The sequence below is a fragment of the Pteropus medius genome, unplaced genomic scaffold, assembly GCF_902729225.1.
Source record: "Pteropus medius unplaced genomic scaffold, Ma_sr-lr_union100, whole genome shotgun sequence".
Classification (NCBI taxonomy): Eukaryota; Metazoa; Chordata; class Mammalia; order Chiroptera; family Pteropodidae; genus Pteropus; species Pteropus medius.
In genome coordinates this window covers 15,534,483-15,554,058 of record NW_024342471.1, presented here as the reverse complement: position 1 = coordinate 15,554,058, position 19,576 = coordinate 15,534,483, and the positions used below count along the sequence as shown (strand labels likewise).

The following is a 19,576-nucleotide window of genomic DNA, read 5'->3' as shown; positions in this document are numbered from 1 at the left end:
AGAACCTCTCATTTACCCCAAATAGTATAGAGTCCACATTTTAGGAAACGATGCCCATCTTTCCCTGATTAACTTGGACTCATCTTTCAGTTCTCAGATTAAATATAAATTCCTCAGAAAAGCCTTCTGTGACTACCCCTCCTCCCAACTAAATTGCTTTCCCCTTACCTAGTGGGCATTAAATAAACTTTTATCGAAAAAATATTCTCTCATACTATTTCTTCATAGTACTCATCATAATATGCTGTGCATTTATGTTCATCGTCAGTCCCTTCTTAACTAGGCCATAAATTCTTGTGCACTTCTGTACACTAGTTCTTGACACATAATGGGCTCCCAGTGAACACAAATGGTGAAGAAATAAAGACTTCACAACTCCTGCTGCCCCGGCCGCCTTTGCTCCAGCTTTTCTCCCAGCCAGCGGCAAACCCGGTCAGCCCGCCTTCCGCTCAGCTCCAGGGCTGGGTTAGCCCCGCCTCCTCCCTGCATTCGGCGAGGATTTAGCTCCACCTTCTCCCTCTACCAATGACAGGTGCCCTCTGGGCAGCGACCGAGGGCAGTGGGCGGAGCCACGCCGTGACGCTAGCCGCGCGTTTCCGGTCTGAGAAACCGTGGCGTTTCTGAGGAGACGCCTGAACTGGCAGTTACCACCGCGCTAGAAACCTCCTGATCCGCCACTTCCATCACCTGTGTTACCATGGGTGCTGTGCTGGGCGTCTTCTCCCTTGCCAGCTGGGTGAGTTCCGGATCTGGTGTCTCCGTCAGACTTGTGGTTTGGGGAGGGCGATAGTGAGCCCCAAGACTAGACCCGAATAGACTTCGACAGCAGAGGGCCAGGGGCTGGGGGCGACCGGCCCTGGGCTGCAGAGGGTACCCAGGGGCCCAGGCCAAACTCCGCGATGCCCCGCCGCAGGGATCAGGCAGCTCGCCTTCCGGGTTTGTTGAGGAATGTAGGAGGCCAGGCTGCCATTGTTTACAATTTCGATTGCCCCGCCCCAGCGAGCCTTCCGGCCTGTGGTTCCTCAGGTGCTGGAATAGGACCAAGGAATAAGAGTTCTCTGGTGCATTTCGAAGCACCTTCTTAAGGTGGCTCCATTTAATTTGGGTAGCTTTAATATTTTTATCCCATCGCACGGGATTGGCTAAAGCTACAGGGTATGTGGCAGAGCTGGGAATTTTAACCGAGGCCTGTTTGTAGTTCTGGTGTAAGAGGAAGAAGGCCTTTGGATTATTATCCGGAATTGGAAGCCATGGTCTGAACTTTTGGGACCCTGTACAAGTCATTTATCTCTGGGTACCCATAAGACGAGGATAATCACCCCAGCATTCCTCGCCTGGAGAACTGTTGTGAGGATAAAATGAATAAATTGGTTGAATCACTTTGTAGATTTTAAACGCCGTATTTTAAAAAGGAAATTTTAGGATCTATGGAATAGAAAATGCTGAGTTCCCACATGTACTCACTTTACAGGAGTGAGATTCCTTGAAATCATTTTCCTGTTTCCTCAACTGATTTAATTGACCAAGGACTCAATCACCTCATTTCACTGCCATTTCTTACAGGCAGAGTGTGTTTTCCATCCTTTAGGGTTGTTGATCTCAAATCCACAGGGCGAGTTCCTTGAGAACAATGGCTTTAAGAAATTTTACATAGTTTAGTTATTCTTTTTAGACACAAGTATGATGAAATAATTCTTACCTTTACCATCTGCTGTAAAATTTTTCATTTTTATCACATTAAAAAAGTCATGGTCAGTTGAGTTTTACAATCCAATAGTGGGTCAAACTCACTGTTTACAAAAAGATTCAGAAAAAATATAGTTACAAAGGTCATTAAGGAGTAAATTGATAATTTGAAACAAAGGTGTCCTTCCTATCCTAATAACCTGAAACACATTTTGGCTTTGTTGTAAAGCTAAGATTTGAATTGATGGCATCAAAGCATTTCTATCTATAAATCACTTTAATATTTTATTAATCCCTTTGTTCAATAGAAACAGCAAAGAATTCAGTGTACCAGGGAATGGAATGAATGAGGGGAAGAATACTAGGAAATGAAGTAAGAAAGTAGCGGGGAGCCAGATCACGTAAATACCCATTGTAGGGTCTTGTAGGCCAATTTAAAGACTTTGGCTTTTACTTTTAAGTGCTATTTTACAGAAAAGAGGAATGATATGACCTGACCTATGTTTTAATAAGGTTGTTGTGTGGAGAATAGATGGTAAAAAAGAAAGGTAAAGCTCTGTAGGGGAGGAAAAACTTCCACCTTATGTGGGGTTAGTGATTTGGGAGGGGCCTATGAATTAAACTGACAAAAGATTAGCAGAGGAAAAAAAGTTTATTCATGTGCAGCACAACAGGAGTGCTCAGTGATGAACAGATCAAAGGGATGGTTAGAATATAGGGCTTATTATATTCCTAAATTAATAGGGGAAAAGGAGGGAGGAGGAAAGTGCTTATATGGGAAGAACAAATAAGTTTCTTTAGAAAAGACATGAGTTTTTAGGGAGAACAAACAGATAAGAAAGTTTGTGATAATACTGTTTGTGAAATTACAGAGGTCTTTTTGTCTTTTTCATGGCCATAAAACTCCTTTGGAGAGAGAATTTATGGCAGCCTCATATCTCCAAAGTTGCTGCTTTCAGTGAAATGAGGAGAGCTCTGAGAAGGCTTTTTTTCTGTATCTGTTCTGAATCTCAGCTGTTTTCATCTTAAAATAATCTCTCTGCCAACTCTCGGTTCTGAATGGGTTGCCACAGCAGTGACAAAGGAGTTAATGCATTTAACCCAAAAGAGAGATGGTAGTAGTGTCTTGGACCAATGTGATAGCTAAGGATGCTATGAACGTGGTCAGATTCTGGATATATTCTGATGTGCTTACAGATTGGTTGAGGGTTTTGGAAAAAGAGAAGGCATTTAGGTTTTGGACTGAGCAATTGGAAGAATGGAGCTGTCATTCACTGAGATAGGGAAATGACATTCAATATAGTAGGACAGGTTTGTTCCACAGATCAAGTACCTTTACACAGTAGATACTCAGTTCATTTTTATGGCTGAATAATATTCCATTGAATGAATAGATATACCAAATTTTACTTATCAACTCATCAATTGATAGACATTTGGATTATTTCTGCCTTTTGGCAATTGTAAATAGCACTACTTTGAACATTCATGTGCAAGCTTTTGTTTGAATACCTGTTTCAGTTCTTTTGGGTGTATGTTTAGGAGTAGAATTGCTGGGTCATATGATAATTCCTCAAAAAGTAACTTTTTGAGGAATCTCAGGTTACTCTTGAATGGAGCTAAATGGCTCTATCATTTTTTATAAGGATTTCCATGTAATGTTGCTTTATGTTGTAATATCAGATTTAGTAACTAGGATTCTCACTAAATAGCAAGTGGAGTTAGGTTTGTATTTTTCTCAATATTAATATATATATATTTAAATACATTCTCTGTGTGAATATAAGTAATTTATTGAGCTCTTCATATGTTTTAGGTGCTGAGTGCTTATTTAATACAGTAATGTCTGAGGGAAGAAGAGTCTGTTGAGTCTGTTTTACAGATGGAGAATAGGTTTGCTGAACTAATTGCAGAAATGATATTGACTCTAGACCCTATGCTTTTAACCACTTACTCCCAGCTCTAATTCTCTCCGTTAATTGTCAAAGCTTGGTTTGCTTCATCTTCAATTCTGCCATACCTTTGTCATGAAGGAGTCCACTGAAGAAGATCTCAAATGGCCATGGTGTGCTTATTACAGGTTCCATGCCTTTGCGGAGGGGCATCATGTTTGCTGTGTAGTTGCTGTCCCAACAGTAAGAATTCCACTGTGACTCGCCTCATCTATGCTTTCATTCTCCTCCTGGGCACTATTGTATGCTGTATCATGCGGACAGAAAGTATGGAAACTCAGCTGAAGAAGGTTAAGTAGAAATAACAGTACCCTTAATGTACTGATTATTTTCATATTTTGCAAAATTTTAGTTAAAATTAAATTCTTGTTTTTATCTTCACTATTATGAAACTCAGTCAAGTTCATTTTAATTGGGGGTATAGTCAAGACACAGAATGTGAAGGTTTTACTCCTTTTCCAGAAATAAAGTTAGCTATAATGAACCTGTTCATGTTCTAGTCTAACAATTGAAAGAAAACAGATATTAAAAGAGTGGCCCTAAAATGTTTTCTTTCCATGTGTGTTTAAGATTTAAACTGGACTAGGCCTTCACCTTTGGAAGGAATGAGTTATAGCATGAAAATTCATGGGAAATGGGAAATAAATTCATCAGTAGAAAAGAACGAAGAAGAAAGCACTTCACATTTGTTTTCAAAATGCAAGCTGTTTATACCGTTCGGTTTCAAGGTTATAAGTGAATTGAAAGATAAAGAGAAAATCTCACAGAACAGTCTCGCAGTTGTTGAATCAGTCAGTTTTATAAATTTAGGCTCTCTTATGGTGGGATAAAATCTCTGTTTAAATGTGGATGTTCCCATAACGTTGAAATTATTTTTTCCAGATTCCTGGATTCTGTGAAGGGGGATTTAAAATCAAGGTGGCTGATATAAAGGCAGATAAAGATTGTAATGTGCAGGTCGGTTATAAAGCTGTATATCGGATCAGCTTTGCCTTGGCCATCTTTTTCTTTGCCTTCTCTCTGCTCATGTTAAAAGTAAAAACGAGTAAAGATCCCAGAGCAGCAGTACACAATGGGTATGTAAGACTGATTGATTGATTGATTGATTGATTGAGTTTTGAGGGGTTTATGAGTTTATTTGAGCCAACATGCCAAGAAGCAAGATCTCAAATGCTCCCCAGATAGATTTATTATTAACTTGTTACATTGCGGTGTGAATCCTCCCATTTACCAGTTAATGTTGCCATTCTGATGGAAGCAGTAGAATATGTAAATCAGTGGCCCAGAGGTATTCGTGACCTGTTACACCTACAAAGTTGTTTCAGCTCATTTTCAGTGGGAGCAGTTTAGCACAGGAGAGGTAGAGGGGATGAGAGACTTTTCTTTTTAATACCTTTTGTTCAGTTCCTAGATTTTTATTGAACTTCTGTGAAACATTTCAAGCACTGTGCTAGGCACTACACACACACACACACACACACACACTTTTCTATTGTTAAAAGATAAGCATGTGCATGATATGTTCAAACAGTACAGAAAAATAAACTGAATTTATTTGGGCCACTGATTTACATTTTCTGTTGCTTCCCATTCTTGGCCCCTAGTTCCCCTAATTCTTGTTTGAAGACTGAAGGGAGTTTTTTAAATTTTATGTGTATTATAATCCCTTTTTTACAGTTGCAATAACTGAATTTCATAGAGGTTAAATAAATTATGTGAGATCTCTCAGCCAGTGGAACTGGAATTAAAGCTCAGGTCTATCCAGTTCCAAAGGCTGATTGTTTCCACTCTGCCATACAGGCAGTCTTTAAAGATTGTGGACTGAAAGCCAGGTTTGGTCTCGGCTTTGCCAGTGGTGAACTCTGTAATTGTGGGGTAGGCATTTATGTCCCATGGTGTAAAAGAAGGATTAGGTGATAACTTTCCCCCAGATCTAATAGTTACTTGCTCTATATTTAGCTAACATTGTTAGTTTAGAATGCTATAGAATTCTATAAGAATTCTTATCTTTAGGTGCTAAAAGTAGGGAAATTCTAAAGATACGTTTCTTGTAGTATAAATGTGAATGTTCCGTTGGCTGTGCTGTTTGTCCTTAAATTATATGAGATATTGAATGAAGTAGCTTCGTGTCAAATGAAGACCTAAACCCAGTCATGTTGGAACGCTACTAAGGCTTATTTTTGCATTTCAGAAATTTATTTGTCTCGGTGTAAGGGTGAAAATTAGCATCTAATAAATGCATTTTATATTTTAATAGGTTTTGGTTCTTCAAAATTGCTGCCATTGTTGGTATCATGGTTGGATCTTTCTATATCCCTGGGGGCCATTTCACCACAGGTACGGCTCATTGTTAAGGGGGTTGATTATAATATATAGAGACTCTACAAATGATTGTGTTAAAGCCGCATTTTCATTACTGATTTTGAAGAACTGACAATTTAATGAGGTGGTGTCCTGTTGTATGACTTGGTACTAATATTAAGATATTAATCGATTGATTAAAACCAAGAGGCATTCCGCTTCTTAGCTATTCTAGAACCATATGTTAATTGTTTGCCAGTGTTTTAGTAGTTTACCTTCTGTCTTGACAATACTAAGTTAATTGGAGAGCTTGTCAACATATGGACTTGTAACTTATGTGCTCCACTGCCCCTTACTTAACCTGCTTCTTTATCATGGCATCAAGTGACTTCTGTGGATTTCCACAGTGATTTTTTTTCCCCCTATAAATTCCATTTGGAATGTCAGATCCTAGGCTCTCCTAGATAAAAGAATAAGTTTTTAAAGGTCTGAAACCCAACAGAACACTTCTCAGAAAATACCTCTGAGTTTGGAATTGGAGCAATCTTGCTGTATTGCTGGAGACATAATATGCCTTTATCACCTCTCTTGAAATATTTTTAGAATGTTGGACAGTAACATTCTGAAATGTTACTTCTGTGATAAAGAATAACTTTTTTATTTTGGTTTATAGCCTGGTTTGTTATTGGCATGTGTGGAGCCTTCCTGTTCATCCTTATCCAGCTGGTGCTATTGGTAGACTTGGCTCACTCTTTAAATGAATCATGGGTAAATCGAATGGAAGAAGGAAACCCCAGGTTCTGGTATGCTGGTAGGTATCTAAATTTACCTGTGAGAGCCATACTGCTTTGTGCTGCGTTAAATAGGGTGTACAAAAAAATCCCCATTGATTTAAATGTATAAACTCTCGAGATAGACCTGACTTTGTAAACTATGACTTCTCATTGAGTAAATTCTGAATTATATGCATTCCTGGAAGGGAGTGGCACATAATATAAATCATTGGATTCTCTGAATGTATTTACTTTGTAATTTAACTGCATGTGTTTAGGTAAGGGAAAAAGTTGTATTTAGTGACAGAGTTCTAGTTTTGATTTCCTTGTTTCCCTGGACAGGGGACTCAGATGCATTCTATATCTGGGACATCTGCCAACATAGGCAGAAGTGCGACCCCACACTCGCAAAAACTTTTTGGTGGGTAAAGGGTACCTAAAGTTTTGAGGTTGGGAATAGAATTTACAGCCTGTAATAATGGGGAGGGACTTTGGAGCCCTCTGTTTATTGGGAGCAATGACCCAGCTGTACTTTAGTTTTAAAAACAATGGAGATTCCTTGCCCTGATTCCTCATGATAAAATCATAGATGCTCTGTGTCAAGAACTTGAACAACCAAAAATCACAAAAGAAAACACATTCCCCCCTAACCCAGCACCCCAGTAATTATTACTCACTGTTAACATATTAGTCTATATCCTTCCAGTCTTTTTTTCCTCTACGTACATATGTATCATTTATGTGTAGAAAACAAATCATTGAAAAACATAATACATTTATATCTTATTTTTAAAATGTATTTATATTAGAATAGTTTGACTTTTTTAAACTTAGAAATAACTTGTGAATGTTTGGCTACAGTACAGCAATAAGTATCAAATAACATTTTTGAGTACATTTCTGATTATTTCCTTTGAATAAATTCGCAGAAGTATAAGAATCAAAGGGTATGGATATTTTCAATGCTTTTAGTACATATCAAATTTAGTGTGCTTCTTTTTAAATTGAAAGAGAAAAAAAATACCATTTTACCATAAACACAAAATGATAGAATTTTGTAAGGAATAAAACATATCACTCTCCATCAGCCTGCAACCCTCTTTCCTTTCCAGATGTAACCACTGTTACTGGACCTTTGTGTATTTGTGCATATCCGCATGTTTTTATATTTAAATGTAAATAGGTTTATACCATATATTGTTCCATGACTTGCTCTTTTCACTTACTATATGATGAATATCATTCCATATTAGTGAATATAGCTATGTCTTATTCATTTAACAGTTGCATGATATTCTGATCTATACAATTCCTTGGTGTTCTGTGGCATGATATGCCATAATTTATTTAACTATTGCCCTCTTTTTGGTCACTTAAATTGTTTGTAATGGCTTTATTGGAGAAAAAAAGATTTTTAAAATTGTCTATCATTTATTATTATGGGTTGGGAATCTTGAAACTCTCCTTTCTTTCTGACTAATAAAAATTTATTTCATTTTTTACCTATTTACTTCTGTTTTATATAATTAATTTTAGATTATTCAACTCCAGAATTTAAAAATGAATTGTAGATTTGCCATAGTTGGGAATAACTAAAAGTAGAGAAATCTTGTATTATGTTAAGATGGAAAAACATTAAGAACTGTACTTAATGTACATCACCATTTTATAGTTAACGTCATACACATTTAATTTTAAACATGCAAAATCCATTGAGATTGAGATAAGTAGAAACTAGTTTTCTCAAATAAGTTTATGCTTTGAATTAAACACAAGTTAACTGAGCTCAGCATTGTTACCGTCTGAGTATAGTGTATACTGTTTCATGTTTTCTGTTTCTCAGCTAATTGTTGATTAGCCATGTGAATAGAAAGGAACATCGCTTTAGGTATTTGAAAGTAGCAAGTGAGCCACTTTCCCACAGTGATGTGGTCTCATTGTGCTAGGAAATGAGTTTATGTAGTCAGCAGCTACAGAGGAAACACTGCCATAAAAGATGCCCTTCTGTTCTGTTTTCTGCTAACACCAACTCTGGCATTTAGCTTGCTGTGAACTGGGCCATTTCGAGGGCCCAGGAGTCTTTTAGGTTCCTAAAGAAAACCTGTAATGAACAGTATTTAGCATGTAGTTAGAATTTGCTCTGGTTAGAATGATCAAATGTCTGGTTTTTCAGCCCATAAAATCAAATTAGGTATCCAGGAAGTGAATTCAGTTGTTTGGTGAGTTTTGAAATTTAACATTGAGCCAACTCTCTAACAGTCTGAAACTTCAACCTTGGGGCTTCTGTCATTTCACTGTAAATTATTCACCACTATATAGGTAAAATAATGCCTTTTGATTTTTATATGGAGTGAAAGGAAATTAGTCTTTATTATAAGTTTGTTAGAATTGCGGGCATTCATACTGGTTTCCCTTTTTTCAGTTTTACTTTCCGTCACAAGCATCCTATATATCGTGTCAATCATCTTTGTCGGTTTGCTCTACGTATACTCCACCAAACCAGATGGCTGCACAGAAAACAAGTTCTTCATCAGTATTAATCTTATCCTTTGCATTGTGGTTTCTATTATATCCATCCATCCAAAAATTCAGGTACAATTGTTTTCTGCTTTCTCCTCCTGTAGATTTTTAATTAATGCTAAATTTGAAACCTAGGTAACCTTATATATGAATTTATGTCCAAGTTTTATCTACTTAAATATTTTTCCATATAATAAACTTCATAATTATAACTTAGTAACTATAGAATGTGCCATTGAGTTGCCTGTATCATAATTAAATAATTTCCCTATCATTAATTTAAAAAACTAGGTAACTTGAGAATTTATAATTCTTATAAAATTGTTTACATCATAAGAATGATTCTCATGCATTAGCTAAGATATTTTAGGGGAATTAAATGAGAAAAAATAATTGATTTTTTAATATTTAAAAATAATTGATTTTTTAATATTTAAAAATAAAACTCATATTCCTGAGTTTCATCATTAAATACCATACTCTTAAAAATTCATGGAGTTTTATGTATGAAATAGGAAAAGAACATCTAGACATCACGTCTCTTTTTAAAAGGCAAGAAAAGTGAAGTTCCCGAGAGATGATGGGTCACCTAGCTAGTTAGTGGCAAAGCTGAGTTTTGATTTCAACTACATTAAGGGACTAGTAAATTAAAGCCTTTGTGTGATAAACAGGAAAATCCAAGATTATGAAATGCCTTGAGAACCAATAGTACATGCTTCCTTTTTCTTGGTTCTTTTTCAGGCTAACTCAAACTGAAAGGTTACTTGTCGTCTTTCAGCTGTCAAGCAGAATCAGAAGGTTGTTAGTTAATACAATTCAGTGGAAAAGTGCACTGAGGTTTAGAAAGTCAGCCTTTGCAGTTCCAGTGGCATTGTTTTCTTTTTGATTCTATAGGAACACCAGCCTCGTTCTGGCCTCCTGCAGTCCTCTGTCATCACCCTCTACACCATATACCTCACATGGTCAGCCATGACTAATGAACCAGGTAAGGGAATGTCAATGGCAGACTCATCTGATGAAAGTAGGAAGTTACTCCTTTGGTGGGTGCAAAATCTAGAGCTAGAGCAGATGTTAATCAAGTGAACAAACAAAAAACTTCACTGAAATGTATAATGTCTAAAGTATGTTGCAGATATTTACCTTTCAGGTTTTATTTCCCATGTTTATTCATACCTTTTCATAGCTGACAGTCTAAAGGAGACCACCATTCTTTATATTAGTCTAGGCTTCCCCCCGCCACTGAGTCAAACTAGTTAAGAGCTAGACAAGGCAACATTGTTTTGGCCCTTCGTAGAATTGTTTCGATTGAATTTTACTGTGGTATTACAGGCTCTAGAAGAAACAGCTGTAGGAAATGTTTTGTAATAGGGTTGTTTCTCAACATGGTATTCTGTGGACTCCTTATAAAGGAAAGCAGTTATTGCAGACCCTCTAATAATGACCCAACTCATTTTTATAGGGTTCCTGTGCAACAACAAAACTAGAAATAAACTTGTGCTTAAAGCCTTTGCACAACTGTAAACTTCAAAACCAGTAAAATCAAGATGGACATATATAAAATTTGACAATTTTTTTTTTCTAAAACTAAAGTCACTGGTTGCAACACAAATATATTATTGACTGCTAAGTTTCAGGTTCTTTTAAATATAGCATTCCTATGTTTTACATCATGACTGAATGATATGTAACCACACCCTCAAACTAGACGAGTTGTAACTAAAGATAATCAAATATTTCTCATTTTTAGATCATTCCTGCAACCCAAGCCTCTGGAGCATCATTACGCACATGACTGCACCAACCTTGGCTCCTGGAAATTCCACTGCTGTAGTCCCTACCTCTGCTCCACCATCACAGAATGGGCATTTTCTGGATGCAGAGAATTTTATTGGGTTGATAGTCTTTGCTTTCTGCCTTTTGTATTCTAGGTAAGTTAAAAGTACTTAGAACAATATTCTTATGAAAGTTAATACTAGAGTGAATCAGTTATTTTGCTTTGAAAAGTCAGTGTGAAGAATTTTAAAAAGCAGTTTAACTCTTTTTTGTTGAATGTACTTAACTCACCTCAGTCACCCAGCCATGTGCATTTCTTAAAGTTCATTGAATCCTCTCATCAAGTAATTCTTTCCAACCTTACAAAGAGATACCTTCTCCCTTATATAGGAGGATAAAGTCTGCACCTGACCTTAAATCAACTAGAATAGTGGCTCTGAAAATGGATTGGCTTATCTTTAAAAAAAAAAATAAAAATCTGTATTTCCCGATCATTGTAAATAATGAAACCACTATAGAATTATGCACATCTAATGTTAAAGACTAGGAAATCCAAGACCCCAGATATAACCTTTGTTAGCAGTTTGCACTTAATCCTTCCACTCATTTTTATTGTTTTCTATATAATAGCATATGTTACTTTAATTATTTAAAAATAGTAATAAAAATGGGCAAGGACACATTTATATAAACTAATAACATAAGTGAGAAAGGTATAAAGTAGGAAATGAAAGTATCCTCCCTCCGAATTTACCTCTTCTGTGGTTGATATTTGGTACCTATTATTTCAGGCCTTTTTCTTTTGCTCATACTATCGATCTATCTGTATTATATAATTACACATAATTTCACATATAGCCAAAGCATGATTTTTTAATATCACTTGATATATAATTTTTAAAAATAAATTGGGAACATACTATAAATACACGTGCTATTCTGAGATATGAAATTGTCACTATAATCTCGACAGCTTTCTATAACCTGTGTAGATTTACCTTTTTTTTTTTTTAATGATTGCTTAAAATAGGCTGTCTGCTTAGTTTTGTAAATGAAGTTTTTTTGGAAACACAGCTATTCTCATTTGTTTTCATATTGTCTTTGGCTGTTTTTGTTTGTTTTGCTTTTGGCCTTTATTTTTTTCTTGAGATATAATTCACTCTTTTAAAATGTACAATTCAGTAGTTTTTTAGTATATTCACAGAGTTGTGCAACCATTACCACAATCAATTTTAACATTTTATTTTCCCCAGAACCCCATATCATTAGCAGTCACTCCCTATTCCCCTTACCTTCAAGCCCTTGGCAGACAGTAATCTTTTTGTCTCTGTAGATGTTTATTCAAATATATGAAATCATGTATAATGTTTTGTGATTGGCTTCTTTAACTTAGCATGTTTTCAAGGTTCATCCATGTTGTAGTATATGTCAGTATTTAATTTCTTTCTATTAGAATTAATACTTCATTGTGTGGCTATACCGCATTTTGTTTATGCAGTCATCAACTGATGGACATTTGGATTGTTTCCACTGTGGGGCTATTATGAATAATGATGCTGTGAATATTTGTGTACAAGTTTTTTGTGTGGCTGTATGTTTTCATTTCTCCTGGGTATATACCTAGGAGTAGAATTACTGGATTATATGGTACCTCCATGTTAACCTTTTTGAGGAACTGCCAAAGCATTCTCCAAAGTTACAGTCCCCCCAGCAACAGTATGAAGGTTTCAATTTCTTCACCTAATCATTACAGTGTAATTGTCCTTCTTTTCGATTGTAGCCATTCTAGAGGATACAAAGCAGCATTTTATTATGGTTTTGATTTACACTTCCCTAGTGACCAATGATGTTGAACATTTTTTCATGTTCTTATTGGCTGTTTGTATATCTTCCTTGAAGAAATGTCTGTTTAAATCTTTTGCCTATTTTTAAATTGAGTTATTTATCTTTTTATTGTTTTTGCATGTGATTTGATGTAAGGGGTCCAACTTCATTCCATTGTATGTGGATATCCACTTGTCCCAGCACTATTTGTTGAAAGGACTATTCCTTCTCCATTGACTTGTTCAGACATCTTTGTCAAAACTCAACTGATCACAAATATTTTTTTTATATCTATTGAGATGATCATGTGGTTTTGTCATTTATTTTTATGTACTTTTTTATTGAGTCATTTCACATTTAGTGAGCATCTGTGTGCTAGAAATGCATAGATGACTAAGGTCATTGTTGTTAAGGAGTTCCTTGAATGACAAGAAAGGCAGGCATGGTAAATGCTATGGCAGAGGGAAGCATTAGGAGCTACGGGGATTTAACCCAGCATAGTGATGGGGTGATGTCAGGGAAAGACTTCTAGAGGACATGGCACATAGCCAGGGAATTGAAGGATGAGTAAGTTAGCTGGGAGAAGGTTGGTGTGTGGTACATTCTAAGCATAGAAGAGGTATTTGGGAAGTCATGGAAGGAGATATTGAGAGCTTGGTATGTTTTAGGAAACTTAAGCAGTTAAACCATGAAGTAGTAACTGATAAGAAGAATTCTGTCTGCTTTGTGATGACAGGTAACCATAAAGAACTTTACGTAGGGCCCTTCAGAAGGCTTTCAGTCCCCAAAGTGTAAGAGCAGTTCAGAAATAACCTTCATCATGTACACAGGCCAGTGGCAGCAGTTCATTTTCATAGTCTTTCTGATTTGTCTTCTTTGGGATCACTCTCCAGCATCCGCACTTCCACCAATAGCCAAGTAAGTAAGCTGACGCTGTCAGGAAGTGAAAGCGTGATCCTCCGTGATACAGCTACCAACGGTGCCGGTGATGAAGAAGATGGACAGCCTCGGCGGGCTGTGGACAACGAGAAGGAGGGAGTTCAGTACAGCTACTCCATCTTCCACTTCATGCTCTTCCTGGCTTCCTTGTACATCATGATGACCGTGACTGGCTGGTACAGGTAGGAGGCACTAACGAAACAGATGAAAGACCATTTAGCTCCCGTGGGCTGCCCGTAAAATCTCCATCCATTTTCCTGACTTCAGAGTCCTTTTCTTACCCATATAATGAAGGTTTGTTCAGTACTGATCTTTTCTGAAATACTTTTCACTTTTTCTCCTTTTGGATTTAAAATCCAGTTGGAATCCTTACCGTGCAATTGTGGGGAGTTCTTCCAAACTTGAGTACTTGAGAAAGAAAATCTTGACATAAAGAGGGATATGACCCATCTTTGTTCACTAATTTTCTCTGCCTAGAGAGGGCCATGTAGAATATTAAGATTGAAGTAATGATGTGGTAAGGAAGGAATGTTTCAAGGAGGCATTTTCAGTCTAGACTTTTACCAATATCTAGAACAGCCAGTTGTTCCTGAAGAACTTTTCCCAAGGATTAGAGACTCAGGGTTCTTCATACTGGCAAGAAGATAAAATCCTTGTAGAGGTAGAGTTCTCTGCTTAGAGAAACCAAAAACAGTTTCCTAAGGCCCCTTCTAGAACATTACTCGGGAGTAGTGTCAGCCAAGTTTCACTGGAGAATTTCTTGTCCTGGGCTGGGGGGCTGCTCGATGCTGATAGCAGGCTCCATTACTTGACACTCTTCTGTTTTCTTAGCCCTGATGCAGAGTTCCAGGTCGTGACCAGCAAGTGGCCAGCTGTGTGGGTCAAAATCAGCTCCAGCTGGGTCTGCCTCCTCCTCTATGTCTGGACCCTTGTGGCTCCACTTGTCCTCACCAATCGAGACTTCAGCTGAACCTCTGAGTGCCAGGAATACCACCACAATTCATCAAGGTGTCCTTTGCTGAAAGCCTTTTTGCTTTTGCTTCAACTAAAATACTAAGTGAATGCTTTGCAAATGTGACTATATCCAGGTTTATATCAGAGGGCAATATTGAATAATGATTGATGCAGGATCTCAACTTCTCATTTACACGTCTGTTATGTTTATTTGTAAGGACATAGCGCAAAGGGAACATTTTTGCATTATAAAGTGAGCTACAGCTGTGCTGTGCAGAGAGTTCTTTATTAAGGCCTGTAGTTCCTACGACTTTGATTTAAAATGTGAGATAGAAAAATGTTGGATATTTGAGGCCATCGTTAATATATTTCTATTGCAGTATCCTTAAAGAGCAAAAAAAAAAAAAAAAAAAAAGAAAGAAAAAGTAATAATGTATTTCTGTGAGTTTTCCTCTGTGAAGATCTTGTGTGATACAGCAACTCTGTTCAGTCCTTAAACTCTTCAGAGGTGTAGTAGCATCACAGTACTTGGGCGAAGGAGTGTGTGTGTGTGTGTGTGTGTGGGTCTTTCCCCAGAAGACAGGTTGCTGATATGGCTGCTGCTTCTACATCCTGAGTTTTTTCATTCACCTTTTTTTTATACTACAGCATTGATTCTGTGGCTTTGCCAGAATGTTAATTTCAATAAACGCTTTGTAGGTTTGGTTAAAATGAAGATTCACTTGGGAAAGCAGTACAACTTAATGTAACTACCTTGTTATGACTATGTAAAAGCAAATGCATGTGAGTTTATTATATTTGCACTATAAAGATAATTTGATTAAAATAGAGACTTGAGCTTTTAAGGCCCTTTTTTTTAAAACAACTTTTATGAATTAACAACCATTCTATATTTTTCTGAAGCCATTCTATATATTTTAAACTTATATGGGCAGCCAGATTTATCAGGTATCTAACAAAATGAGCCTATTCCTTCTGAAACTTAAGAGCTGGTGTGAGTAAAGTCTTGAACTCATTCAAAAATTGTACTGAATATCTTCTCTGGGTAAGACGCTTGAGTGGATGAGAGACTAGGGCAGGAAGTGCAGGAGAGGTAGCATGCAAGGAGACAGGGGTTTGTTCCTTCAATAAAGATTCATTGTCTGGTTTTCCCCGGCCCCTGTCAGGTTCTGGAATACAACTTAAGTATGACAGACACCGGCTCTGCCTTCTTGGACTTAGTGGTTTCAAGGAGGGTGTAAAAAAGCTGACAAGTGGTACAATGTGGTGTAGTTAGTGCTGTGATTTAGGAATTGCAGAGAAGTCAAAGAGAAGGTGCCCAGGGTAGAGGGTGACATGGTGGGCCTCCTGGGAACAGTGATGTCTGAGCCAAGAATTGTTAGGAGTTACCTTAGAGGGAAATGGGGAAGAGGGATGGCATTGCTGAAGGCGGGGAGGTTTAAAAAACAAAACTTGCTCAGTAAAGCTGGAATGGGAGAAGTAGGTAGGAATTAGGTTATGAAGGGCTTTGTAAACCACACTAAAGAGTCTGGACCTGATGTTGAAGGCAGCGGGGAGCATATTCATAGTGGCAGGGACACACTGTGTCTCAATCATTGTGGCTGATATAGAGACAATGGGTTTAGAGAAAGAAGACCAGGGCAGTCCATATAAGATTTGAAACAGAAGTAAAAGTGAGGATGGGGAGAAAGTGACCGCCCAGAGCTACTTAGTAATTAAAATATTTAAATTGGCAACTGATAGATTTGAGGGAGAGGTGTATTCCTGAGTAATACTATTTTTATCACCTGGGTTGATGGTGGTTCCATTTGTGTGGTGAGGGACAGGGAGAGGGACAAGTCATGCTAAAAGAATGGAGGTGACCCCTTAAAAACAGCTAAGAGCATATGCTTGGGAGTCACTTGGGGTTGCATCCAGTTTTGCCATTCTCTGTCAGACTGGTCAACTACTATTTACTGAGTACATACTGTGCTTTATGACTTGGGCAAATGACCACCTGTTTGAGCCTCAGTGTTTGTATGAAGAAAAGATAGTACCTACTACATAAGATTGTTTAGAGAGTAAAGTTACCCCCACCCCACCACCACCATCACCACCCGCCCTTAAGCCCTTTGGTAGTAGCTGCTAATCTCAACATGCGCTAAAGAGACTGGACGGTATTCCGAGGTCATAGATTTTCAGCCAAAATCTAATGGAGGCTAGACTGGAGGTATTCTTGCAGAAGTAACTAGATGGTATGTACAGGGCACAGTCTCAGTTGGGGTAGAGGTTGGGGGTAGGAAAGCAGGGCTTGATATGAATTGTTGGAACCACGTCTTTGACCAGTGTTTTATGTTAGGGCACAGAGTTAGGTTGGCAAGGGAGTTGAGGGGACAGGAAGGGGATGGCAGTGTAAAGCAGACACCCCACTTTTCTTAACAGCAGGGCCAGCCAAATTAAGACCGTCAAAGATCCTATACTACAAAAACATGGCGCACCATCCCCTACCTTATGTAATTCAAAAGCAATACCGAACTGTAAAATAAGTGTAACAAAGTCCAATAAAGTTTTTATTTTTTTCCCATGATGATAACTTTGATATTAATTGAAGTAACAGATTTTCTTTAAAAATTAGGAGGCAGTGTTCCTGCTGTGTTTGGTCGTACCCTAAGAATAAGCTACTCAAGACTCAGGTGGATTATACACAAGCATAAATGTCAGCATTGTGAGTAAGCCCAAATCAAGCTTTAAAGCAGGGGAGTATTTTGAATCATCAGACCTCATGGTGTCATCTCACTCCAGATGAGTCATCTGTTGCTTCGGCACCATGAACAAAGCCTGTCTGTCTCCCAAGATTGCAGATTGAGGGCCCTGGCCTCGAGGTCCTCAGTATGCTCTAGGAGTTCATCAAAGGCAGCAGCAGTGGCTGCTACTTTCACCTAGTTACGTCTGGGAGAAAGCTGTAGGCCCATGCTGGATGTCGACTTTCTAGTTTGATCTTGCAAGGACTCAGTTGGAAAATAAAACTTCCCTGTTAATCAAAGATAACTGCCAAAGAATGGCCATGGACCCAGTTTTCAGTGCTATTGGTGTTCTGGACCAAGTCATAATTCAGGCTAAATTTAAATCAGGACAGCATTTTTGTCCATTACCAGTCTTTGCCTGCTTATTTATTTATTTATTTATTTATATGCATAAATAAATAAATAAATTTTTTTTTTATGTATATTCAAGCTAAAGTGAGTATTCAGTAACATGAGTCATACATTTGATCTCTGCAGATCGATGGCAGAGACCAGGCTTATGCTTACTGATGGCATCCACAGTTCATCTCTTTATTCCTTTTGTGTTGACCTACTGTATCCGTCCTGTTACCTAGATGCCCAGTCAGGTAGCCCGCTCAGTGATAGCCTAAGCACTGCTGGGTGCCTCAAGCCACAACAAATAATGGCTATCACATAAACAGCTACATGTACCAAGCAATGAACAGACATGGTCTACACCCCTGCAAGGCAGTGATTATTCTCCCCTTTTAGTGATTTGCCCACAGTTAACTCAGTAAGAGGTGAAGCAGAAAAACAAATCTCAAATTTAAGAATTCTTTTTTCAATTAGCCCCACTGTCTCTTGGCTTATTAGGATAGAAGAGACAACATAAACTAAAGACTGCTTAGAGACATGGGAGTCAGCAGGCTCTCTGAGCTAAGGTCACCAACAAAGGAAAGTCGGCAATCCCTGTAGGCAGTAGCTAGTATCTTACTAGGTCACTATGTCCCTAATGGCTGGCACCTTATCAGGTAAGAAAGTGAACATTTGATTAAAATTTCTTTTTCCTAGAAAAGGGGCACCTTAAGGAGTTTATTACTCACCAGCTTTAAATGCAATAACATGAAACATTTACTGCCATTTATTATAGGAATGCCAAGCCAGGACTAAGTGAAGAGTGGGCGCTGGGGAAAATTTAAGATATTTTAGACAAGAAACTAGAAAATGCTGACAATAACATGGCTTATAAAGTGCCTCCTCATAAGTATCCTCGTAATACTCCTATAAGGAAAAAAGGCTTGGAGCCATTAGCTCCAATTTTCCAGATGTGAGAAACAGAGTTTAAAGTCTATAGCTTCCTTGGGGAAGGCTGACCTGAAGAGCTGGTATGTTGCAATATAAGTACTTACCTGTTGCATCATCAAGAGCCAACGGTTAAGTGTAGGGACATCCTGCATGAGAGTATTTCTCAACCGAGCCATCACCAACACACCAGACCCACCATGAGGACCTGGCTTTTGTCTCTTCTGGGGCAGAGAGCGTGCTCCTCTATAGAAAACAAACGGGGCGGGCAGAGAAATGGCTAAGCATGCAGAGGACCAGAGTTGATTAAGCCATCCCCTAGTCACCCCGCCTCCCCCTGCCTCCACCCAAGGAGTCTGGGTTTACTTACAGGTGTACTGGGAATAAAATGCTCAATTACATTTTGGGTCTCAGAAGTTAAGAATCTCTGCTTTATATTTTCCAAGAAGCTAGAAAATAAGCCAGTTTTTAGACTGATGCTTCCCCGCGGTATAAAAAGTCCTTCCCTCTTTCCCTCTGTGGGCTAATAGAAGCATGCACAGCCTAACACCAGTCAGAGCCTGGTTTTGAATCCTAGTTCTACTACATGACTTGTTGTGTATCTTTGGGCAAACTGCTCAACTTTTCTGTGTCTTACTTTCCCCCCAGGGGCAATAATACTGCTTCATTCAGGGTACTTGACAATTAAATGAGACTGTGTATGTGAAGCACTTAACGTGATCGATGCCCAGCCCACATGAGCACTCAAGACTTGGTCGCTATCACAGGAAGGATTCAGAGCCACTCTGGGAGGTACATCTGGGCCTCT

At 38.1% G+C, this 19,576-nt stretch overlaps 1 protein-coding gene across 1 annotated transcript; it reads left to right on the top strand.

The window, feature by feature from the left end:
• Nucleotides 1–578: 578 nt before the first annotated feature.
• On the top strand, nucleotides 579–15,567 carry SERINC3 (serine incorporator 3). The gene is made up of 10 exons (XM_039864392.1): nucleotides 579–736; nucleotides 3,767–3,928; nucleotides 4,521–4,714; nucleotides 5,896–5,975; nucleotides 6,613–6,750; nucleotides 9,135–9,304; nucleotides 10,127–10,217; nucleotides 10,980–11,160; nucleotides 13,723–13,950; nucleotides 14,600–15,567. The coding sequence occupies exons 1-10, from the start codon at nucleotides 698–700 to the stop codon at nucleotides 14,736–14,738; spliced, it is 1,422 nt and encodes a 473-aa protein (XP_039720326.1). The 5' UTR covers nucleotides 579–697; the 3' UTR covers nucleotides 14,739–15,567.
• The last annotated feature ends 4,009 nt before the right edge of the window (nucleotides 15,568–19,576 follow it).

What these genes read in the sequence shown, in the direction of transcription:
- SERINC3 (XM_039864392.1), top strand. Translation starts at nt 698, where the DNA reads ATGGGTGCTGTGCTGGGCGTCTTCTCCCTTGCCAGCTGG. An exon ending in TGGAAACTCAGCTGAAGAAG is followed by an intron (nt 3,929 to 4,520) that starts GTTAAGTAGAAA and finishes TATTTTTTCCAG; the next exon opens with ATTCCTGGATTCTGTGAAGG. An exon ending in CCCCAGGTTCTGGTATGCTG is followed by an intron (nt 6,751 to 9,134) that starts GTAGGTATCTAA and finishes CCCTTTTTTCAG; the next exon opens with TTTTACTTTCCGTCACAAGC.